General features: G+C 43.6%; 1 protein-coding gene across 1 annotated transcript in view; it reads left to right on the top strand.

Annotated features, from left to right (window-relative positions):
* The window catches only part of LOC131905975 (deleted in malignant brain tumors 1 protein-like), a 114626-nt gene that overhangs the window by 40338 nt on the left and 48302 nt on the right, over nucleotides 1-25986 (top strand). Inside the window, exons 12-26 of the mRNA XM_059256800.1 lie at nucleotides 324-353; nucleotides 3048-3089; nucleotides 3957-4274; nucleotides 5220-5249; nucleotides 6047-6364; nucleotides 6891-6923; nucleotides 9080-9112; nucleotides 10585-10738; nucleotides 12134-12351; nucleotides 13307-13624; nucleotides 14336-14362; nucleotides 18230-18383; nucleotides 22927-23144; nucleotides 24213-24524; nucleotides 25265-25297. Of these exons, the coding sequence (XP_059112783.1) occupies nucleotides 324-353; nucleotides 3048-3089; nucleotides 3957-4274; nucleotides 5220-5249; nucleotides 6047-6364; nucleotides 6891-6923; nucleotides 9080-9112; nucleotides 10585-10738; nucleotides 12134-12351; nucleotides 13307-13624; nucleotides 14336-14362; nucleotides 18230-18383; nucleotides 22927-23144; nucleotides 24213-24524; nucleotides 25265-25297 (2238 nt within the window). The remainder of the gene's footprint in view (nucleotides 1-323; nucleotides 354-3047; nucleotides 3090-3956; nucleotides 4275-5219; nucleotides 5250-6046; nucleotides 6365-6890; nucleotides 6924-9079; nucleotides 9113-10584; nucleotides 10739-12133; nucleotides 12352-13306; nucleotides 13625-14335; nucleotides 14363-18229; nucleotides 18384-22926; nucleotides 23145-24212; nucleotides 24525-25264; nucleotides 25298-25986) is intronic.

The following is a 25986-nucleotide window of genomic DNA, read 5'->3' as shown; positions in this document are numbered from 1 at the left end:
TTTAAGCTCCTTGCATGGGTTGTGTTTACACGAACCCATGGATCATCCCTTTTTACGAAGGGGAAAACTGAGGCTTCAGAGCTTCAGTAATTGCCTGGGGTTCTACACTACTCTCTACCTAGAAATACCAGGTGGGCCTCAAATCTCTTTGGTCAGAGACAGTGCTAACACAGTCTTCAGGTCCATTAGGGTCAGGCTAACTCACTAAGCATGCTGGCGACACACGCTGCAAGACAGAGGAGAAAGACACCAAAACACGGGTCAAATACACCTCCAGAGTTGGCATCAAGCATCTGCTGATCATTGCTTCCTTGTTTTTGCAGAGATGACATCGAAGACCCCATATTTGATCAGTGAGTTAACTCTCATGTCATTACTTAATCATCATTTTTAGTTCCTTCCTCTGCTCCTACTCCTGGTGCTTTTTTTTTTTTTTTTTTTTTTTTTTTTGTTAAGACAGGATCTTTCTATATAGCTCTGGCTGTCCTGGAACTCACTATGTAGACCAGGCTAGCCTCAAACTCACAGAGATCTGCCTACCTCTGCCTCCCAAGTACACCACCATGCCCAGCCTCCCTGGTGTTTTTGCTGTCAGCCTTTGCTCTCACTCTCCTGTTTGCTAATTCCTAGTATCTACCATGACAGAGAGGTTCTGTCTGCAGAGTTTCTGGGTAAATCTAATGTCCAGTCACACTGCAACCAAGTTACATTTAATCAACCGTCAGGTCACTTTATGTTGATAATTGTCTATTTGATCTTCTAATTCCTTGTTTTTTAACAAGGATAACAAGAAGTGCTTAATTAGATATTCCACATCTAAGAGTTAACACAGCAGATACATGTTAGTTCCTTTTCTTGTGACTGATAAAATGCCTGACAGAAGCAACTTCGGGAAGGAGGGTCCATTTTGTCTCACAGTTCGAGGTGTAGTCCATCATGACGGAAGGCATGATAGAGTAGCTCCAGCTGTGGTGGCTGGGACTAACATTGCATCCACAGGCAGGAAGCAGAGAGATGTGGATACAGGCGGTTGGCTCATTTCTCCCTCTTTATTCAGTCTGGGACCATGACCCATGAAAAAATCCATGCTTATGTCCAGGATGTGTCTTCCCATTTCAGTTAAAACTCTATGGGGATGACTTCACAGATACTCCCAGAAGTCAGTCTCCTGGAAATGATAAAAATTGGGAGCAGAAATTGATTAAAATAGAAACAAAGAAAGCAATACAATGAATTGATGAATCCAAGAGCTCGTTCTTTAAGAACTAGACTCAACTAACAACAGACCCTTGACTCAACTAACTGAAAGAAAGGAGATTATCCAAATAACAATCAAATTAACAGAATCAGAAATGAACATGGAACCATAAGCCAATGAAATTCAGAGTAAGAGAATACTTTTAAAAAACCTATTAAGGTAAAAAAAACAAAAAAACAAAACCCTAGATTAAAAAAAAAAAACTCCATTAAGATAAAATTATAAAGGGAATGAGCAAATTTCTATATTCTTCCAAATCACCAAAGTTAACCAAGAAGAGATCATTAACCTACAAAGATCCATAAGGAATAAGGAAATTGGAACAGTAATTTTAAAAAGCCTCAAAAAATGCTCAGATATATTCTCAGAAGAATTCCATCAAACTTTCTAAGGAGATCTATACTATTCAGAAAACTAGAAACAGCCGGGCGGTGGTGGCGCACGCCTTTAATCCCAGCACTGGGAGGCAGAGCCAGGTGGATCTCTGTGAGTTCGAGGCCAGCCTGGACTACCAAGTGAGTCCCAGGAAAGGCGCAAAGCTACACAGAGAAACCCTGTCTCGAAAAACAAAAAAACAAAAAAAAAAAACAAAAAAAAAAAAAAAAGAAAACTAGAAACAGAAGGATCCCTCCAGAATTCCTTCTATAAAGCCAGTGTTACTCGAAAAAGAAAACCAGGAAAACACATCAATAACAAAAGAAAACTATAGGCAGTATCACCAGTGAACATAAATGTAAAAATCCTTAATAAACTACTAGCAAACCAAATAGGGCACATGTCTGAAAGATCATCCACCATGATAAAGTCAGTTTGCTCTAGAGATGCAAAGATGGCTCAGCACATGTAAGTCAGTCATAAATGTAATAAATCACATAAATGGACTTAGAGACAAAAATCACATGATCATCTCAATAGATCAGGAAAGATATTTGGCAAAATTTAGCATGTCCCCATGATAAAAGTCCCAGAGACAGTAAGACTGAAAGGAGCACACCTCAACATAATAAAGGCTGTCTATGACAAACCCACAGCCAACATCATCCTGAGTGAAGAAAATCTTAAAGTAATTCCATTAAAATCAGGAATGAGGCAGGGATGTTCACTATCCCCCATTTCTTGAAGCACTAGCTAGAGCAATAAGACAAGAGAAGAGAATTATAGGGATACAAATGGGAAAAGAAGAGGTCAAATTATTACTATTTGCAGATGATTTGACATCAAACACGAGATTCCAAATGTGCCAAGAGAAAACTTCTAGAAATGATCAAGACTTTTAGTGAAATGACACATATAAAATCAATTTATGAAAATCATATATATGCTTTCTATATACCAATAAAACATACTGAGAAAGGAATCATAGAAACATTCTCATTCATGATAGCTTCTAAAAAATAAAATATCTAGGAATAAAGCTAACTGAGGAGGTGGAAAGATCTTTGCAAGAAAAACTAAGTTGAAATTAAGACTCACCATCACAAGAAGAAAGTAAAGGGGGGGGCGGTTCCTCCCAGAAAGACATGGTCTATGAATGTATGCATTTTAGCACAAATTATGCAGTTATATTTTTGGTGAGGAGGCAGAGGGGTATGCCATTTCAGTTGGCTCCCATACTTCTGAGAAACGTAAGACCCCTGTGAAGAGAGGATTTGACTTGGAACATTCCTTATTATGTAAGTGACAGGGTGAAAGAATCAGTGGGGGTCTGGGTGTTTAACAAAGGCTGATCTGAGAATTCTGCCCTTGACTTCCTAAATCCTTCCTTCAAGACCATATCTTGTCTCCACAGCCATCCCCACAGCAACTTCCAAGACAGTAACAGAAAGACCAAGTAAGTTCCAGAATGCACCCATTTGAGTACCAAGTGTCCCTTTCTCTTAGCATCCATGTCTATACCTGCTTAATATGTGGGTACTAGAACTACACACAGTCCATGTGTTTGCAAATGGACCAATTGATTCTGCCCTAGGATTTAAGACCATTCTAAACCCCTCGAATCTTCTGACTTTTGCATCCTGAGTAAACAGGTTGTTTTGTTGTTGTTGTTTGGTTTTGCTTTTGTGTCCTTCAGAACTCTCAAATCCTGCACAGCCTACAAATACTTCCAGTGGGAGTCTCTCACTTCTTCCCGTGCCTGACCCAGGTACTGTTCAGTTTGCCTCCCATATAAATCACTAATTGATATTTTTAAAATAGGCAGAGGCTCAGAGCCATCCCACAGGTCATGAACTAGAACAACAGAAAAAAAACAAGGCACCTCTGAAGCAGAGGGTGGGGAGGGTCTTGAATAGGTAGACCTATTGGTTGCCTTGATTAGAGTTTGGATACTTTCAGTTCCTTCACAGATAAGGTTGGCATGCCAACACCCTGATGCATAATCTTGAGCTCCCATAAAAGTGATACTTGACAGCTTCTCACAAAAATCACAAAGTTTTGTACAAGTTTCATATTTTTCTGCATTTAGCCCAAACAGATTTGTGCATGCTTCTGACGTAACTGATAGCAATTAGTGGATTTTGTATGAGCTAGATGCTATTGACAATCTTTGTGATTTATCACACTCTGGCTGGGGTTGACTAGTTGGCTGACTCTAGTAGGTTTTCTTTATCTAATAGAATATAGGAAAGGGCAGCTCAACCGTCTCATGGAAAGATATCATGCTCCCAGATGACAACAGTTACCAGGTCTCTGTCTGCAGGGGACTGGCCAGAGCTGCGGCTGGTGGGCGGCTCCAATCGGTGCTCAGGGCGTGTGGAGATCCTCTACCAGGGAGTCTGGGGCACCGTGTGTGATGACCTGTGGGACCTGAATGAAGCTGAGGTCGTATGCAGACAGCTGGGGTGTGGCCAGGGTGTGTCTGCCCTTGGCAAGGCCTACTTTGGCCCTGGTTCAGGAGATATCTTCCTAGACAACTTCCAGTGTGCTGGGGTGGAACACTTCCTGGGCCAGTGTGCCCATTCGGGCTGGAAAGACCACAACTGTGGCCACCATGAGGATGCTGGTGTCATCTGCTCAGGTACGCTTTCTAATTTTTTCCTTTGGAAGCAATCATTCACAGTGTGTGCTTTGCTGAAACATGCAGAGAATGTGTCTGAATTCAAGAAATGTTTGGGAGCTGAAATAATAGTGTTCATTTGCTGCCAGGAGGCCAGGACAGCATGGGGCTGGCTCTCAGAGCCTCAGTGAGCTTCTAGACTGCATCTGTGGAGCATCTAAGTTTCCACAGCCTCAGTCTCTTCACTTAGGGAACTAGGAGACTGACTGCTCTCTTCCAGCAGAGATGTTTTTGACGAAGCACTGGCTTAGTACCTGACAACAAAGTGAACATCATTCTCATCATTCTCCTTTGTCATAGCAGGGAGGAAATTCATGTGTGTGTGTGCACACGCATGCGCACGTGCGTGACTGATTTTAATTGCCTGTGGCATTTTTTTTAAATACCCTGATTTACGCGTGTACCAACGCGTAACTGTGAGTACTTAGGTTCCCTCTGGAATGCCTACTGATAGCCCTGTCTGATGATGTGATGTCTTTAAGCAAACAGCTGCATTCCCAGATGTGACTTGAAAGAATCAGTCACTGTTGTGAGAATGGATGTGTGGTCCACAGAGCTGCCCATGCGGAATAATAATTCATCTTACTCATGTATACATTTCACCAGTAAATAGACTCAAGCTCCTGGGAGCAGACACTGTTCAAACCTCAACCTTCTAATCTGTTTACCTTCTCACATTGCTATGCTATTGCACAGCATATTATATAGCATAGCTACTGCATATGCTACACACCAACACCCCAGAGAGAGGCTTATGTGAGACCTATCGATAAATTTGGTTTTCCTGGTACCATGTTCTTTAAAGGGGTTGATAATAGATTAATAAATTTGTATCAGACTTCATCTTCTGTTACTAAAGCCTGGAGTTCCTTCAAATGTTGACCTGTTTGTTTTTCTTACTTACAGATGCTGAAAAACCTCTGTTGGATGTTCCAGGTCAGTGGTGCCTGCCTTTAATAGGTGACAGTTAGCTATCAGCTGCCCTTGACTTTATCCTTGAGCTATTTGACCTTTCACCTCTGAGTTCACTTATTTTTCAAACTACAAACACTGTTACAGAATGCCGCTAGGAAGTATGGCTGCAATTTTGTTTTTGTTGTTTTATTACATGTGATATTTTGTGTGTGTATGTGTGTGTGTGTTCTCATGTATATCTATCATTTTATGTTTTTGCATGCTCTTTGTAAAACACTCACATATTACCTGACAAATGGGCTACATACTTGACCATTTTCCTCACTGTCATAGCACCAAGAGAAAAGGTACATACAAAAACGACATGGCTCCTTACTCCTTGCCTGTGCTCTTCTCTCTGGTCCGAAGGACTTTCCTTGGCTCTTCCACTGACTAGCTCCTTCTTGAGTTTTTAAGAGCTCTCTCCCAGGATCTTCCTCTCTGTCATTATCCTCTAAAACCCTGTCCTTTGCTTTCATGGTATTATCATAGTGTGGAATAATACATTGTACTAATGTATGTATTTTACTAGTGAATAGACTCATGCTCCCTAAGGGTCTATGTCTGTACCATCAGTGGAAACATGTACCAACATGGGAAACAAAAAATTCTGTTGAAACAAAATTAGCTGTAACCCCCAAAAGCTGCAACTCAGAAACCCACAGTAAACATGAGGATCAATGCCCAAGACCCAACCCTAACCCTCCTCTGAGCCTGGTACTGCTAGGCTCCAGATGAGAGCATGGGGGTGGGGACTCACACCACACCTCTATCTACAGGAGACTGGCCAGAGCTTCGCTTGGTTGGTGGCTCCAACCCATGCTCAGGACGAGTGGAGGTCCTTCACCAGGGAGTCTGGGGCACTGTGTGTGATGACTTGTGGGGTTCAAATGAAGCTGAGGTTGTATGCCGCCAGCTAGGGTGTGGTCAGGCTATTTCTAGTCTTGGAGAGGCCTACTTTGGCCCAGGCTCAGGAGACATCTTCCTTGACAACCTTCAGTGTTCTGGAATGGAGCACTACCTTGGCCAGTGTCCACATTCAGGATGGTCGGAACACAACTGTGGTCACCATGAGGATGCTGGTGTCATCTGCTCAGGTATTCTTCTTATTCCTATGCACCTGAAGACATTTTGAAACCATCTTTGATGGGTGGTATTTTCCACTCATCCATTTGACTCTTTAAGTAACCCTTCAGGACTGGGTCCTGGGTCAGACACTTATTCTGTCATGAGTGACTCCTGGTAGTATACAGAAAGTCCAGGGTATCTATGGGTATCAAGCCGGGGCATTATGGTAAAGATTCCAGGGCACCTCTCCCAAGAAACTATGCTTGAGTAGATTTGGAAAGGAGCTAGGGGGTCAGCACTTTAACAAGAATTCCAGGAATTCTGCATCAGAGTACGCCGGGGAACCTGGTCCTGCCCATCATAAAACACAGCTGACCTGATGGCTGTGCTAAGTTTCCTAAGCCAAGGACTTCCCTGGATGAGAGTGCCCAATGGACAGTTTTAGCAGCTGGTTTCTGCACCCAGAAAGGGCATGAGCCTGTCCCTTTTATTCACCATCCACCTCTTGTCACCTCAACCTTTGAACTTACCTGTTACTTTCCTTTGTGTGTGCAGATTCAGATGGCCTCCCTCCACCCATGCCGCCAGGTAGGTCCACTGCCCTCCTAGTTGAAGGAACTTCCCATCCAAGAACAACCATAGTAACAGTATCAACTACTTTTTAAAAAAAATGCTGAGTCAGGCGTTATTCTGAGCTCTTTATACATGTACATTGCCCAACTCATGATGGGGTTATATTCCAGAAAGCCCACTGTAAGAATATCATATCAAAGAATGCATTTTATACACCTAACCTACTGAACTTCCTGGCCCAGCAACAGCACACTGAGAGCACCTGCCGCTTATCCTCACCATCTGTGGTTGCCTGGGAGCTCACTGTTGTGGTCCAGCATCTCAAGGGAGGATCATCCACATATGTGACCCCAGGAAAAGATCTAAATTCAAAATTTGAAGGACGGTTTCCCCTTCATGAAAAATCAATATGTCAAATCTTCATAAGTCAGGGACTCCTTCCAACTCTTTTAATTCCCCTTAGGAAGATATTTTGATTATTTACATTTTCCAGATAAACAGACACATAGAAAGTTAGCAGGGAACTCTTGGATATCCAGGGCATTTGGGTCAACTGCCAGTACAACTGACCTCTAGTCTCATTTGCAATACCCACATTGGCCCAGTGGACACCCACATCAGACAAAGCTGTAGCAAAGATGGGGAGACAGTTTGCTCAGGTTGTTGCTTATCACTAAGATAATTCTTTAAAAAACACACATGCTATGTTTTCAGAAGAAATATTTAACAACAATTAAACAATTTTAATCATTAAGAAAATTAATGGGGAACCAAGTTTTTACACTGATATACATACATATAATCATATGTATATATAACCAGATATTAGAAAACTCAGACTAATGCATATACTATAAATCCTGTAATGACACTGGAAGTGAATGAAAACATATTTCATTACAACATCTGCCCCAAACATTGGTAAATATTAAGCAAGGGCTCCTGATATGTCAATTATTTAATCCCCATGGTTGAGGATAAGGGAGATCCAAAGCCTGCCCATAGTAACTCTATTAGGGGCAACTTTAAGGATGGGCCCCCTTCCTTTTCCTGTGCTCCCAGGACCTCTTCACATTGTCTCTCCAGAAGGGTGGTCAGACATCTTATAATATTTAGCTTAAAGGAAAACTGGAACTTACCCTTTGAATGTATCTGGATTCTTCCCTTCAGCTTCAGGAGAGAGAATGTAAGTTATAGGTCATTGAAAGAAGCATTTCTCATGGCATTTACCTGGAGGAGATGTTGATGAGTGCTGGGTGTCCTGAGGCAAGGCCATCTTATGTGTTGGGATCATGAGTGAGAGAAGTGCCGTTTAAAGCTCAAAGACCATGGTTAAGGTCAAGAATAGTATATATATATATATAGTTTCTCAGACTGGAGGACCCAACCCAGGGCTTGTGCTTACAAGACAAGCACTCTACCACTGAGCTATATCTCCAACTCCAACAGTAGCTATTCAAATGAAGTCTTGTCTGTAGTTTGCTCATTTCATGTAAATTGTATGAGTGTTAAAGAAATGTGGAAGGAGCCATCCTGCTTTTCCATTGCTGTCCCAAAATTTAGCATTTTAAGACAGCTATGGGTAAATACATGCCATGGTTTTGTGGGTCAGAAATTGGAGCAGGGCTCAACTTGGGATTCTGCTCCTCAGAGCACCAAGCTAGGGTCTCCATGTCATTTACCTGGGTGCTGGTTTGGAGAGCTCAAGATAGCTTTACTTACATGATTGGTGCCTTTGTGGGTGCAGCTGGGAATATAGGTCCTCTTCCCTTCCAGGAAGTCTCAGGGCCTCTTCATCCAGTCTGTTCAGTGGGTAAGATGGGGTGAGGCTGTATGAGTAAGCATCATTCTAGGAACAGAAAGTAGGCATCAACAATTTCTTAAGACAAGCATAGCTTGTGCTATATCCCATTGTTCAAAGTAGTTGCTGAGCCCATTTGCCTTCAAGAGAGGGAGCGTAGTTCTCATCTGGTGATAAGAGGCATGTCCAAGTACTGACTGGGTTTGATCAGGCATAGAACCATAGAGAATGTTCACTCAGCAGCTTCAGACTCTTCTAAGTTTGTACCAAATCATTGATGTTTTCAAAGAAAGCTTTCACCATGCACTAAGTTGTAGATGGGACTAAAGATTTCCCCCTGGATGTCATTGTTATCTTTTTTCCCTTCTAGGTCCTCCTCCAGTTTCTCAGGATCCAATAACAGGTAGTCATTTCTTTGCTTGAAATGGTAACTCTATGCCAGCAGATTCCAGGCAATGTCCATGGAGGTAGCTCAAAAAAGCCACTGGCATATGTGGGTGAGGGGCTTACTCCTCTGCTGCTGCCACTCTGTAAATGCTGACTGTTTATTAGGAGTAGCATGTGAGAAAAGAAGGCTGTGGGTCTTCCCAGGACAAAGTAGATAAGAGGTCAACAAGGTGGCAGGATGTAGTTCTACAATCCATCTGACTCACACTCAGCCTGTCTTGTTTAGGCGCATCCTGTAGTGGATGCTCATAGACACCTGGTTTTCCTCTCTTGCCACATATGTGTGTCTTGGTCCTGTTATTATAACCTATAGATGTCATCAATGGAGTATGGAATGATCAGTGGAGTATGGTGGCATACACTTGTTGTCTCTTCACTTGAGAGGTACAGACAGGACCGTTTTGAGTTCAAGGCCATCCTTGGCTACATAATGAGATGTTGTCTCCATAAAATGGACTGGGGAATTGGCTCTGTGGTAGAAAGCACTCACACAACACCCTGAATTTGACCCAAGCTTCCTCCCACCCCACAATGTGATTAGTGGCAGAAATGTAAGATGTCTGGAAGCAGTGCCCAACATTCATCTTAGGCAAGATTAGGAACCCGTGGGACCTTGGGAGGATTACAAGATGGTCATAGTGGTGAAAAGAAGGGAAATTGAGCAATTCAGTAATATTTAGGTATATGATCAGTAAAGTGCATTGTGCTTTCAAGATCCTCCAAGATAACTTGGTAATTTTAAGTTATCTACTCATTTAGACAGCATTCTGCCTTTGTAGATCGGTGTCTATTCATACTAAAAACGATGATGACTATGGAAGAACTAGATCTCTGTCTTCTTGTTTAACTTTTATAAATCCCCAAATACTCAAGTTCTAGTCTGAGTACACCCAGTTAAAGGAAATAAACACGATCCAGCTAAGTGATGACAGTGTACGGAGGTCCCAGTCGTAAGCTCCCAACTTTGCCCCTTGTCCCTCCCCTTCCCGGCTGAGTCAGACTTCAAAGTTCTTCTACAGCCTCTTGCTCCAAAGACCTCCTGAAAGAGTTTCCTCTTTCACAAGACAGACGCCTATCTCTCTGTCCTTCCTTCCCAGTCTCTCACAATGTAGAGCCTCATCTTTCTCTCAGAAAACAGAGTCTTTCCATTTTGGAAAGGAGAGATGCGGTAAGCAGAGGATAAGTGTGACATCCCTGTGCAGATGATGGGAGCAGAGGGAAGGATGGGGTTTCTCACACAGTAATGCTTTTGAGTCATTAGAATTAGATCAATTGACTTCCCAAGAGATGCTAAACTAAGTATCAGCTCACCCAGGCCAACTGCCATCTGACCACACTTGACTTTTCTGTCTTGACCACGCTGTCTGTGAAGATCACTCAATGACACCACCATGTGGCTGCAACCTGACATCCTTTTTCATGTTTCAGGAGGAAGTAACTCTTGTGGAGGGGTCATTTCCAGTCTCTCTGGTTCATTTTCCAGTCCACGGTACCCAGAAAACTATCCAACAGACATCCAATGTGTTTGGGAGATCCATGTGGAGAAAAACTTCCGCATAGAGCTTATGATTCCGAATTTAAAGTAAGAAACTAGTTGTAAAGAGAAAGTTCAATTTGAGTAAGAACATCAGTTTGTTGAACTGTGGTAAAGACATCCTTTAGTAAGATGAAAGCGTAGGAGTGAAAAGCACTCCAGCATGTCCAAGTTCAAGTCTGAGTTTACTTTTGTAGCGGTATCCAGCAGGTCTTTTCTAGCTAGAAAAGTACAGAAAATTCTTTATCAATGTATTTGACAAAGCTCTGCTTTGATAGTCTGTCTTTTGATTTTTTTTTTCTAAAAATAGTCCCTAAATGCTCAAAACCTTTGACCTTATACACTAGGCACCAATATATGTTCTTTCAGGCCAACCTTTTTGCTCATCATATTTTATACAAATGTTCAGAGAGTTTCCTAAGACACATATTAGTCAACTATTCCAGGTCTGGGTTGTGCATTTTCTAAGTGTTCCCTAAAGTGAAAGGAGAGGGAAGAGCTGTTGCCTCACCTCTGACACAAAGAGACCAGTGTTCCCTAGTCACTGCCACCTTTTCATCACTGTGACATAAAGGAACAGCTGATGTTTTAGAATGCTGTGCATCCGGACCATTGACTGCATGCTTCTTCTATGTGTATGTGTACATGCCTGCGCCTATGAGCATGTGGAGGTCAAAGGTCATTTCAGGTGTCATTTCTCAGGCACTGTCTACCTTAGTCCTCAAGAGAGGGTCTCTCATTGGCCTTGAACTCTTGAAGTAGGCTAAGCCACCACAACCAGAATTTCCACATGGGTTCTGGACTTCATGTTTTATGGTAAGCACTTTACCAACTGAGTTATCTCCACAGCCTCTGGGCTATATGCTCCTAGGTTTTGTCATGCTCCAGTATCATTATAGCCTACAGATGTCTTTGTCATCTTCATTAGAGATGAGGAAAATGAGATCATGGAGAGTAACTAACTTGCCCACTGATATGAATACAGGTCTGTCTGATGTCAAAGTTCCCATTCCTCACCAAAAGTTTTCTCCCAGCAAAATCTTCACAAGGCTGTTCTTCTTGAGCATGGCACACACCATGCTGCAATAGAGCAAAACCATGAGATTCCGTGATAAGTCAGCTTCAGCCAGGCACTGAATCATGGGTCAGTCATGACTGTGTCAAGGCTGTCAATTTGGACTTGCTTTAAACCCAAACAAACAGCAATCACAAATTCCTAAGCTAGATTATCTTTGTGGCTGGTCAGAACCACTATGATTTTAAAACTTATAACAAAGTTGTAATAATAAGCTTTACATACTCCCCAGGCAAAGAAACTAGAGTTCTGATAAAGCTTTGGGAAAGATAATGAATAACTTCATGCTCTGAGACTGTCATGGTTTGGGGAGTTGATACTGACGATCTTGGTATGGTGTCACTAATCCCCAGTTTTCATTCCCCCAGCCTGGAAGATATCCTTGGATGTCCCTATGACTCAATTGAGATCTTCGATGGCCCCAGAATTGCATCACTCTCCATGGGGAAGTTCTGTGCCCCATCAGCTGTGGTATTTTTCTCCTCCTCGGACATCTTGACAGTGGTGTTCCGAAGCGATTATATGACAACAAATACTGGGTTTTATGCTTTTTTCAATGCAATTTCACAAGATGAAAGTGAGTCAGGTAGGAAAGCTCAGGTATCTTGGGGATATAATAGAGAACAATTTCTAACTTCACTCTCCTATTCACAGAGGCCTGTTCCTTTTGCTCCCCCTGCCACACTACCCCCCCCCCCCACACACACATTACCCCTGCTTCACAAGGGGCTAGTTTTTCTCACCATGAGGGCCAGGTAGCAAGTGACAGAAAGATGGTAATGTACATCCTGTAAAAAAAAAAAATACTGGAAAGGATAGTTGTAAAGGGCCAGGCAGCTACCAAGGAGAGCCATATCTGTGAAGGGTCTGCAGGCTGCATCTGCCATCACATGCACTTCGGGAACTGTCCAGAGTTCTGAAATGCAGAAGCCCAGCTCTCTACCTCTTGACCCAACTCACACCCAGCATGCCCCAAATCATAGACTCCCCCCAATTAAAGTCTTGGGGACTCCTTGTAGGCCTGGCCTTGTAGCCAGCCATTGCAGATCTGGGTTCAGTTTGTACCCTGCAAGGAACACTCCCTGTCAGTTGTGGGATTTTTTGATGTTCCGATTCCCCGTGCGGGAACTCCAATCATTCTTTGAGGCTGCCAGAAAACCAGATAATCAGTAAGTTCCTGTGTGAAGTTTGGGTTTGTTTGTCTCTGAGGAAAGGAACCCCTTTCTGGGTGTGACCTGTGTGTCTTATATGTGTGCTATCACCGGTTCATCCCAAGGGCCCCTGAGATAAACTCTTGTTAGATTCCTCGCTTTTCAAATGAGGAAACAGCTCAGAGAGAAGAAACAATTGCCAAGTAGAGGACAGCAGCAGAATGAGATTTCCACCCCAGTGTCTGTCTTATCTGTCACCCTTGGGCTTCATATGGAATCAAGACAACCGCAAGGGTTTCTGCTTGTGTTAGCCTTGGCCCTGGCACAGCCTCTGGGAGTGACTTCCTACAGAAACCTTCCCATGCTCAAAACCGAAATCTTCCTGTTTAGAAGACCGACCAGTGCTGCGGCTGGCAGGCAGCTCCGGACAGTGCTCAGGACGCGTTGAGGTCCTCCATCAGGGGGCCTGGGGCACCGTGTGTGATGACTTGTGGGACATGAATGAAGCTGAGGTCGTGTGCAGACAACTGGGGTGTGGCCATGCCATCGCTGCTCCTGGAAGTGCCTACTTTGGCCCAGGCTCTGGAAACATCCTCCTGGACAACATTCAGTGTTCAGGAAAGGAGAACCACTTTGGCCAGTGCCCCAGCTCTGCCTGGTTAGACCACAACTGTGGCCACCATGAGGATGCTGGAGTTATCTGCTCAGGTACTGTGTCTCCCATAGTGAGTTCTTCTATGAGGCAGTTTAGTGATGGATAGAAGCCATGAACGGAGCAAGGATGTGACTCTATTGAAAATGGCCATATTGGTTACTTTTCTCACTGCTGTAAACAAAATACCCAATGAAAGCAACTTATGGAAGGGAGGGTTTGTTTTGGCTCATAGTTCAGGTACAGTCTACCTTGGCAGAGAAGTCGTGGAGGATGGAGCTTGAGGCAGCTAGTCATATTGTATTGAAGCCAGGAAGCAGAGAGAGGTGAATACTGGCACTGAACTTCCTTCTTTTCATGCAGTCTGGGACTGCAGCCCATGCAATGGTGCTGCCTACGTTTAAAGTGGGTCTTTTCACCTCAATAAGCCTAATCTAGAAATTCCTTAAACAACCCAGAGGTTTGTCTCCTAGGTGGTCCTAGAACTGGTAAATTGACAAGCGGAACACCCCTCCAGCAAGGTAGACAGGGAATGCTGAGTCTGACTGTTCTGAGGACAGATGCCCAGGGGCACTTAGTTGTTTTTTCCTATTGTCTGCACCTTGCCCAGATGTGAAGCCACTTTACCAGGAAAAACTATAGCTATGTGCTTGCTTATACACCGTGAAGCCTGTCTGCTTGAGACACGCCCACATTAGAAAAATTAGCATTTCTTTGCCTCCATGCAATTTAAATTCCCTAAACTCATTTGTTTCCTGTTCCTGCAGATGCAGAGGTGACTCCTTCACCCACAGGTAAGTCCGACACTGTAAATTCCATCTTTTCAAGGTTGAGAAATCTGTGTCCTCACCTAGACACTGGAGGACAGTGAAGAGAGCAGTGATTTCCTATTCTGGCAGCACACTAGAACCACCCAGGGGCTTCTGGGATTTTGAGAAGCTCAGCTGTTCCCAAGACTGGCCACATCAGAGTCTTGAGGGCCACCCCTAGTCACCAGTAATAGTCAAGCTCCCATGTGATTCTAATATTTAAAATGTAAAAACTAGTGGTTCTTTATATATACCCTGCACATTAATCTCCTGTGAGATATGTACTTGGAGAAGATGTACATACGTGTGTGTGTGTGTGTGTGTGTGTTTATATGTGCATTTGTAGGCTGTGAAACAGAGAAGGGGGTTATGAGAGGGGAGGATGAAATTTTAAAGGAGGTAGAAAATAGAGAGAGTGGTGGGATTTATGTACGAGGAGAGAAGAAGTGGGAACTAACTGAAGGAAGGAAGAGAACCAGGAGGAAGTGGGGGATGAGGAAGCACAGTGTGGGAGGGAAATGGACAAAAGCAGAGTACAATGATGCTTATGTATGGAGATGCCATAACGCAACCCATACCCTGCATTCTTCCCCCTTCCCCAGCAGTAATAAAATAAAACAGTAGCTCAGACAAGAACTGGCTGTGACATTTTCCAAATGGAACTAGATCCCAAACCATCCCCTCTGGTGGAACCAGGGAGGGTAGGAGGGTGAAGGAGAAGGAAGTCACTGTGGCTGAGGAAAGAATTGAAATGTGAAAGAGGGAAAAGGTGGACACAAGGGCATGGGTTAAAAAGTGCAAGCATGCAGGAAAACTAAGATGCATTCAATAGCAAACCCTGCCAGAGGGATGAGAGAACAATGCTGCTAAGAAAGTAAACCATCCAAGACTCCTCTGTGGATCTGCTGACTTACTAACACACACGGCAGAATTCTAGTCACCTGCTCAATGCCAATGTCCGTCAGTGACCTCCATCAAAGCTCAGGATTCCTTCTAGATCCAGCACTTGTGTGATCGTGCCTCCTGCTTCACCATGTTTCCCAGGAATGGGATCCCAGCTCTTCTCATTCTTGACTTTAGCTCCTGAGACTTCACCTCCAACCCTCCCAACCCCACCTGGTGATTGTTGCTACTGTCTACCTCCTGTGAAGGCCTGAAGACCAGTCAAATATCAAAGTTGGGAGTGTACCTTATGATGTTTTGGAGCACAGCAAGGTGTTTGGCAGCTGTCCAGATCCTGGGCTGGCAAGACCATATTTAGTGGTAACTTGGTAGAGGTCTCTTGCCAATTCTGACCCAAGTCCAGACTGTATCCCAGAGTGAGATGACGGCAGAGTCAATATTTGGGGATCTTGAAATCTCCTCTGCCAACAAAATTTGTCCCAAACTCTTCAGATTAGCCTCAGGAAGATTCTTAGGACAAGAGCAAAAAGCCATATTATTTGCCAAAATATCATACGAATAATCTCTAGCTCAATTGCTGATGTTGTTCCCTTCTGAAACCTCTTGAGCTGGGCCTCCATAGCCCACATTGCTCTCAGCACTACTGCCTTCCAAGCTCCTGCTGGGCTATTAAGCCCCACTTACAATGTTCAACCACTTTTTTAGTCCTAAGTCTTAACATCTTTCATATTTCTCTAAAAACCACAGCATGACTGGGGCCCTGTCACAGCAATACCTCATTCCCTTGTACCAACTTCGACCTTAGTTATTGTTCTGTTGTTGTGAAGAGACACCATGACTTAGGCAGCTTACAGAAGAAAGGGCTTATTGGGCTTACAGTTTCAGAGGGCGAGTCCATATTGACAATCATGGTGGGGAATATGGCAGCAGGCAGGCCAGGCATGGCACTGGAGCAGTAACTGAGAGCTCATATCTGATCCACAAGTTGGAGAGAGAGAGAGAGAGAGAGAGAGAACTGGAAACGGTATGAGCTTTTAAAACCTCAAAGCCCACCCCCAGTGACATAACTCCTGTAACAAGGCCACACCCTCTAATCCTTCCTACACAGTTCCACCAAGTGCAGACTAGCATTAGAATATATGAGCCTATGAGTGCCATTCTCATTCAAACCACCACAAGGGGGATGGACCATCAGTGTCTAATAGAACCCAATAAACCACTTATGGACAGAAAATGCTGTACCTACCTAGGCACAAAAGAAAATCACTTATGAGATATTTTAGATTAGCAAAAAAAAACCCATGCTATTAATATCCAACAACACTCTTGACAAAGGACCAAGAAAGATGGGCAAGTTGCTAGCATCCATCTTTGCTGAACTTCACATCAGACATGGCCAAAAGGGAGACCCAGCGATTAAGGATGTTCTTGAACCATCTGACCTGTCTACTTCAAACTTCTCCACTAAGCTCTTTATTTAAAACTCAATCAAGTACCAGAATCCCATAGGACAAACTTTCAAAACTTCTTGCCCTTGGTCCACCATATGATAGATGCTGATAGTACAGAATATTGAAATATAAACTGTTTACATAACAAAACCAACAGGACCCCAGTGACGGCCCTCTTCCCTCAACAGAACCCTTGTCCAGTCTGCTCTTCCCCATATTGGCTGTAAGGATTGTGAGTTTTGGCCTCCTGGATTTTGGTGCTTGATGCTTTACACAGTATATGCTTTAAAAGACAGAGTTGCCATTGCAGGTGATTGCTGGTCAGTCAGGACAGCCCTTGGCTTGGTGGACCTAGCACTCTACAGAAAAGAAGTCATGTCTATGACAATTTGACTTCATGGGCATTGTCTATGCTTTTTCTGGTGACTCTACAGAGAGAAGGGGAGCTCTATCTAAGATCAGGATGGAAAGAGAATTGAGTGTCTCCAAATTATCTGTTAAAACTTCAAAGTGGTAATATGCCCATTCGTTGGCATTTAAGTATAAATGACTATATAATGCTGACTCTATTCTGGCTTTTAGTTTGGATTTTTTTTTGGAGGGAAACTTCCATTTCTCTGGATTTTTTTTTTTTTTTTTTTTGGAAACTTCCATTTCTCAATCCCATAAACCACAAGGTACTGTCTTGCTTGGAAGTATAACCTGTAACATACAAACTTAAATGACATTGTGATAACTCATATAAACAGCATGGACTCTGTCTGTCCTGTATGACATGGGGGGAAGGAATGGTGGGATGGAGTCCTCACAAGCAGCTACGTTGGCCTCACTTGAGTTGAGCTGGCTTTCATGCAATAGTCTAGGAAAACCATTAAGAATTATGCATAGTCTAGGAGATTAGAGAGATAGCTCAGTTGGTAAAATGTTTGTCTTACGAGTGCAAGGATCTATGTTTTAGCCCCAGAACCCATATAAAAAAGCTAAGCATAGTGCTGTAAGCTTGTAATACCAACACGGAGAGGCAAAGAAGGTGAATTCCCGGGATTCACTGGCAAGCCAGCCTACATTAATCAATGAGTTCTGGGTCAATGAGAGACCCTGTATCAAAACACGAGGTGGGCAGCACCTGAACAACCATACAAGGTTAGCCTCTGCCCACCTGTTCACACGTGTACATGCACCGGCACAAACATACACACAAAGAAGTGTAACCTGGATGCTCCCCACATGTCCCCAATATACAAACACATACTCCCATTTTCAATCAGTTTTAGAGTCCTACTTGCCAATCATAAGTATTTTGCCCTCCAACATCTCCTCTTAGATGTATACCTACTTGTACCAGCCAAACTATGACTATCCAGACCAGCCAATTCTCTTCCCATTTTATGATTCCCAATGTAGAATTGTAGTAATGCAATTCTGGATTCTGCATCTGAGAAAATGCCAAATGCATTCCTGAAGATGCCCACCGCAGGTCTCTCATCTGCTTTCACAGAAGGAAGTAATTCTTGTGGAGGAGTAATTTCAAGTCACTCGGGCTCCTTCTCCAGTCCCTGGTATCCTACGAACTACCCCACTGACATGGAATGCGTCTGGGAGATACATGCGGCTGAGAAGTTCAACATAGAGCTGACGATCCCAAGCCTGAAGTAAGCAGCTTTGCCTTTCTCTGCTTAATGGCTGGACTAGATTTGTATCTTTGATTCCCCAAGAGGAATGCCTTTCCATGGGGAGGAAATCCTTTCACATTTTAGGTGACCACTGATAGTCTTTGTTGTGGGTGTCTTTTCGTCTATTATCCTAGTATCCTATTCATTGAGGTAATACTCATGAACACCCAGACATGGAGACATGGAGCTCTAGCTGGGAGGTCCACACCAGAAGACTTTGCCCCTGCTGCATCACATATAAGTTTCTTCCCTCTGCAAGATGCATATCTTGTCTTCCCCATTTTCATTGTCTGATCATCCTTTATCAGATACTATGTGATATAAGTATAGTTGCTTTTTCTTTCAAGAATTTCTATCAGGTCCCCTGCTAGGAAATTTCTTTCAACAAATTAAAGGATTTTATTCATTTCTCCCATCGAGTACCTTGTGCTCCCTGCTCTTTCACCAATCATCATCCATTTGAAAACAATCATATTTTGATGTATATTTACATGTACACATTTATGTGTCTACATTTTATATATCATATATACAGTTGTCCCTTGGTGTTCACAGATTGGCTCCAAGAGCCCCCTCAGCTACCACAGAAGTCTAAATCTTTTATATAAAATATTATAGAATTTGGATATAACCCTTGTACATTTTCCTGTGTACTTTAAATCATCCTGTGTTATTAGGATACCCAAGAAATGCAATGTAAACGTGGAACAAATCATTGTTATACTGTATTGTTTCTGGAACAGTGACAAGAAATAGCCAGCACATGTTCAGCACCAAGGTTTATGTCAAATATTTTTGAGTCACACTTAGTTGACTCTTTAGATGCAGAGGGCCGACTGCATACACATGCATCTATTCATATAGGCAACTTCTTTTCTTCTTTTTTCTTTTTTTATTTCATTTTACATACCAACCACAGATCCCTGCTCATGCCTCCTCCCACTTCCCCCAGCCTTTCTCCTCACCCTGACCCACCCCCCATCCCTTCTCCAAAAGAATAAGGACTACCATGAGGAGTCAGCAAAGCCTGGTATATTCAACTGAGGCAGAACCAAGCCCCTCCCCCCTAGAATATAGGTAACTTCTTAATGAAAACAAAAAACAAAAACCAACCTTTCCAGATACTATGCAACCATGGTTTCATCTTTCTATGTTGTCACATCAGGGTCATTCTCTCTTCCTGACATTGTCTCTCAGTGTGTCCCAGAGCTCTGCATTTCCTTCTACCTGCATTCATTAGCCACAGCAGTCAACAATCAGAGTGCTACCTTTATAGGTGTAAGAAGTGTGGGCAGTGACGTGAAGCACACCACTCTCTCACTATTCCAAGCAGTTGTAATGCCCCAAATCTCCTGTAATCTAAATAATTTTTGCAACATAAATTCCTCCTATAGTTTTAAAGCACACTGACTATGAAGTAGTTTAATGTATTGCCCAGAACAGGGAGAAAGTTGATGATTTTGGAGTTTGATGGTTTTAAACCTAAATATATTGTTGTTTACATCTTGTTTCTTGAGCTATACAATTTTTTTTTATTTACAAAGGGCTTCTCAACTAAAGGTGATTATGCCTACCTACAAGATATTTCCCAGAGGTCTGGGGTCTTTTTTGAGTGTCATAATTGAGGGAGGAAGCACTGCCATCTAGTGGATGGAGGTCAAGGCTACTGAATGTCCTATGATGGTCTAGACAACTCTCTCCACCCCTCCCAAGAAAAGAGTTTTCCAGTACCATCCTGAGCACAGTTGTGAGACTAAAATCAAGAAGCCCTGACCTATGTTGAGGCTTATTTGTTTTTTCTTTTCAATGCCTATGTGTAGATCTAACCATATTGTTAAATAAGAAACACAGAGCCAGTTGCAAAGTTAAAAGCCTGAGAGGTCAGAGCAAAAGCTAAGAGCTAAAAGCTTTACCCTTCACTGCCACTGCTGTCCTCCTCAGCAAGAGAACTACTTCTTGTGTGTCTGTCTTCTTACAGACTTTCTGTTCTGCCTTCTCATTGGTTGTAAACCCAACCACATGACCTCCTCGTCACTGACCATCTATACAGACCTCCAGATCTTCTATGGTTGGTATTGAGATTAAAGGCGTGTGTCTCCAAGCTGGTGGTATCCTTGAACACACAGAGATCTGCCTGGCATGTGATCAGGATTAAGGGCGTGTGCTACCACTGCCAGACTTCTGCTATGGCTTGCTATCAGCTCTGACCCCCAGGCAACTTTATTTATTAACATACAAATAAAATCACATTTCAGTACAAATAAAAATATCACCTTACCTACGGAACTTCACTTCACATTTAAGTGGTAAAATTACATCTATATGTGGCGGCTGGAGAGATAGCTCGGTCGGTGATAGTGCTTGCCTAGCAAGCAAGAGGATCCGAGTTCGACCCTCAGAACCCACATAAGAATGCTAAATGTGGTAATACATACTTGTAACCCCGTTGCTGGGGGCGGGGTAGAGACAGGCTGATTCCCAGTGGCTAGTAAGCCCTCTGTCCTTTAGCTCCAGACCAACAAGAGACCCTCTCTCAAAAGAAGTAGATGATATTTCTGAGTTATACTATATTTAAATTTTGCCATTTCATTTCACTGTGCCCCAGTTTACCCATTTTAATCAATCTGAAAAGTTATTACTTCAGAAAGTAGGAACTCTTGGTGAGAATGAAATGGCCACCTAGCTATGTATTATGTTGACTATTTCAGGTCAAGCTTGAATTGTCTTTCTTTAATAAAGAAATAGGCATTTATTTCTCATTTTTAAGCCACTGGGTTTGAACCCAAGACTCCATACTTGCCATGCAAACATTATACCACTCAGTCCCAATACAATCATTTACAAGACATAGCTCAAGTTTAGCTAGTTATGTTACAAGTCAAAGCCAAGGTCCCTCATGGGCTTTCTTGGCTCCTCTGCACAGGAATGCTCTGGGCACAGCTTCCATTTGAATTTGATACCTGTAACTGTCACTCTGTTGTACCTTACACAGAAATTGTGTTGCTACTTTTTTCCCCTTTAAAAATGGTTCTTTTAGCTGTGCAGTGAATGTGCACGCCTTTACTCCCAGCACTCGGGAGGCAGAGCCAGGTGGATCTCTGTGAGTTTGAGGGCAGCCTGGTCTACAGTGTGAGATACAGGACAGGCACCAAAATTACACAGAGAAGCCCTGTCTTGAAAAACCATAAATAAATAAATAAATAAATAAATAAATAAATAAATAAATAAAATGGTTCTTTTTTTTTTTTTTTTTTTTTTTTTTTTTTTTTTTTTTGGTTTTTCGAGACAGGGTTTCTCTGTGTAGCTTTGCGCCTTTCCTGGAACTCACTTGGTAGCCCAGGCTGGCCTCGAACTCACAGAGATCCGCCTGGCTCTGCCTCCCGAGTGCTGGGATTAAAGGCGTGCACCACCACAGCCCGGCAATAAAATGGTTCTTTTATAGATGGACATGGTGCCTTTAATGCCATCACTTAGCAGGCAGTGACAGGAAGATCTCTACGTCCAGGGAAGCCTGGTGCCCACAGTGAATTCCAAGACAGATAGCTATATAGAGAGACCCTGTCTCAAAAACAAAACAAAAATGTGTTAGTTTTAGGTGTTTGGTTTTTACTCACTAGGATAGATGTACAATGGCAGACATCAAAATCTAGAACTAAGTTTGTGTATAAAGTGTGTCCGTTGGGTGTGTGGATATATATATATCCGTGAGTGCGTTTGCAATGAGAATTTACAACAGAGGCATAGACGATTACTTGCTATAGTTCAGAAATTATGCATATCATGTTACATGCTATGTAATATTTATTATGTTAGATAAGCACCAGAGAGCTTTCATATGTACTGATCATTCCCACTCTGTGTGGACTCCTGTCTAGGATTGGGCTTAGAAGGCTGAACAAAATAGATAAGACCTCTGCTGCCGTGAGTTTACATCTAGATGGAAAGACAAACAGTTCTGAAACAAACCGTGAAATTTTCGGTGGAAATTTTCAGGAAGTGATAAGTTAATATGTGCTATGACGTCAAAGCAATCAATACCTGTAAAACTAGGCTAGGGTCAAGGCAGAAGAAGACAGCATGTGGGATGCTTGCCACCCACTGTCCAGGTTAACTCTGTCATCGTCCAGGTTCATGGAAATGCAGGCAGTTTGGGACGTTGGTAAGAGGAGTCCTCCTGCTAGGCCTCTTTATGGTGTCATTATCTCCCCCAGTCAGGGTCTTCCTGAGTGTTTTACTCTGTGAGTCTCTGATGGACACTGACTACCACCCAAAGCAGGGCTTGACTCAGAGGGTCAAAGAGATATTTAGGACAAAGGGGAGGAGGCTCAGAGAGGCTGGAAACTAGGCTTCCAGATGGAGGCCACCAAAATAGACCAGATGAGCCAGAATAGTTGGGGGGGGGGTATGTGGGTAGGGGTAAACTCAAGGGCTCTTAGAGGTGGGGTGATGAGTGGGAGCGGGAAGGAGGAGTTGGCAGAGCTGACTAACTGGGGGGGAACTAATGCTGCCTTTACCCTCTCAGGCTAGAAGACATCTACGGGTGCCCTTATGACTTTGTCGAAGTGTTCGATGGAAAGCAGGTTGCTGCACTGTCCATGGGCAAAGTCTGTGCTGGGGCAGAACTCACATTCCTCTCCTCTTCAAACTCCATGACAGTGGTGTTCAAGAGTGACGCCATGATCACCAACACAGGGTTCTATGCTCTGTACAACACTGTTCACCAAGATGAAAAGCAGGATGGTGGGTATCCTGGCATGCACCTTGCGGGAAGTACATCTGCCTGTGCCTTGTCCCGTTTAGAGAGAAGATGCATTGAAAATCTGACCTGAATTATACCACACCTGATGTGTCCACCTCTGCTACTGAGTGGCATACACTCGGTATGACTGCAGTCATAGCCCTTATCTCTGCTCTGCCACTCACAGTCACTGTCTTCTACTAAAGTATCTAGAAACATGGCTGAGACCTCCTGTCTCATATTATCCCTGCGTGCCAATAGAGAATCCCACTGAGACCCTCCCTTCCCAAAGGAAGGGATAAAGTAGTGTGAAAGATCGTTCTGGAACTATCGCAAAGTATAATTGTCCATCTACTTTCTTCTGACTGGATGATCAGAAGAAAGGTAGTCAGCATACACCATGCAGAACACTTGTGGACCTCTCAAGTCCCACAGCAGGGAGCAGGAACATTCCAAAGCTCTCTGTGTTTAATGTAAGTTATCCTCCAACTGGGATACTTTGGGGAGCTTATGAGACTCTAAAATACTGGACTGGGAGATGGCTCAGTGAGTAAAGAACCTGAGTTCAGATCCCCAGAACCCTTAAAGCTGGGTGCAGTAGCACATATCTGTAACCCCCGTAAAATGGGAGGCAGAGATAGCCAAATTCCCAGAAGCTCACAAGCCTGCTAGACTGGTGTGAATGGGATGTAGATAGGTGAAGAAAAGGCCTGTCTCAAACCAGGCAAGACCTAACAACCAAAGGTGTCCTCTGACATCCACACATGTGTCTACACTCACACAAGCAAACACACACACACACACACACACACACACACACACACACAGAGAGAGAGAGAGAGAGAGAGAGAGAGAGAGAGAGAGAGAGAGAGAGAGAGAGAGAGAGAGGTTTTAAAAAATTAGCAGGCATCAATTGCTCTTCAGCAGCCATAAAGCAAGACTATTTTAGGGAATCAGGTCACAGGGCCACTCCTAGGGTCCAACATGGAGAACATTTTTTCAACATGAAGATGATCCTAGACTATGAGGACAATGTCACATCTCAGAAGCACCTATTTTTCCACTCCTAGGTATGGCCTTGAGACTGGTGAACGGCAGCCACAGGTGTGAGGGCCGAGTCGAGATCTCTTACAATGGTACCTGGGGTACAGTGTGTGACGACAGCTGGGACCTGACAGATGCCAGGGTGGTGTGCCAGCAGCTGGGCTGTGGTAAGGCCTTGTCAGCCCCAGCTGAGAGCTACTTTGATAGAGGCGTGGGCCATATCATGCTGGACGATGTGCAGTGCATGGGGGATGAAGCCAAGGTGTGGCAATGCACACACCACGGATGGTTCTCCCACAACTGTGGGCACCATGAGGATGCCAGCGTGGTCTGCTCAGGTGAGTGGCATGGCTTGCACCACACCTCAGAGACAGAGCCTCAAGGGCCAACCCCCAGCCATTGGGAAGGGAGATGTCAATACCAGCAGGCAAGCGGTCAGCAATGAGCGCTGGGATTGGAGCCAATTTTTAAGTCAATTTATTTAGGAGATAGTTTTCGATCTTAGATTCTGGCACCTGTAAAGTGCTCAAAATAGCAGTTATATAAATGGTCAGTGTTAGCAGACGTATACCTGACCTGGCATGCCTGGGTGCTGGTAATAACCCAGTACCCACCAAATGTTCTGTGAATGCCCAACTGTCCTACTACCAGAGCATCTGAATTTTCAGTTCATACCCACAGCTTCCAGGAAAGTAGAGACCATAGCATCTGTACTCAGCTGATCAGGCCCTCAAAGGCATATCCAACACCACATGCAGGGCCATGTTCTATAAGTATTGCCTGGCTGAGGTCCTGGGTTAAAGACCGAGCTCATCTCTGTTACAGAGGCTCTGTTGTCCCACTGACTGGCCAAAATCAAACCAACACCATGCTGTACCTGAACCACAAGGGTATAGATAGTGTGCTCCCTCACTCCGGCTCACTGATTCCTTCCCTGGCCTGGATGGGCTTTACTTCTACTTTTCCAATGGCCCAAACAGAGCATGTCTGATCCTAAACCAAGAGCCTGATTTTTATAGGGAGTCGTGTGACCCCCTGATTTAATCTGTCTCTCACCCTCACATTTGACTTTGAATAGGTGCTGATGACACACCAAGCCGAGGACCAGCAGGTACTGTCTGTCAGCACTCAGTTGTCAGGGCCCTCATGGGTGAGCATCCCAGCTACCATTTGAGTTCTGGGGCTGGAGAGGGCGGCCCCACTAGAGACTCTGATTTCTGATGAACAAAGGCACTAACGCCTATTACAGTTGGCAAGATGGTGGGAGTGAACTGCTGTGGAGGGTGAGAAGACGGGAGAGAGAAAGGGAAGTTCAGACCCACCAGAGAGGAAATCTCGTTACTGGTTCAGTAGAGAGAGGAGCAACTGCTGGCAGTGATGATCATGTCATGAGGTTCTTGATGGAGCAAGGAACCAGAAATTCCAGGTTTTCTGCAGTGGCCCCCTCCATATTCTTGAGGTACAAATGTGCAAGCTCCTGAGAGTCAGAGCCATCTCTGTTCATTGAGTGCAGGGGAATAATTGCCTCTGAAGGTCAATAGTTTCCAGTATTTTAAGAAAAAAATAAAATATAGATGCAAATTCTTGATCATGACTTTTTTTTCTGTATATTTTCATAGACTCCACTGGTGACGTCATGACAGGTACTACAGCTCCTCTTGTATGTGCGTCTCTTTCCACTTTAACTCATCCTGTATCTGGTTGATGCCCTTTCTTCTTCTGGTGTGTGAGAAGCTGCTACATAGGAGTCTATGGCTATCTCACACCAAATCCGAGAATTTAGAACTAACTGGATAATTA

This window comes from Peromyscus eremicus, chromosome 1 (genome assembly GCF_949786415.1).
Source record: "Peromyscus eremicus chromosome 1, PerEre_H2_v1, whole genome shotgun sequence".
NCBI classification, from domain to species: Eukaryota; Metazoa; Chordata; class Mammalia; order Rodentia; family Cricetidae; genus Peromyscus; species Peromyscus eremicus.
This window is presented reverse-complemented; position numbering and strand designations above follow the sequence as displayed.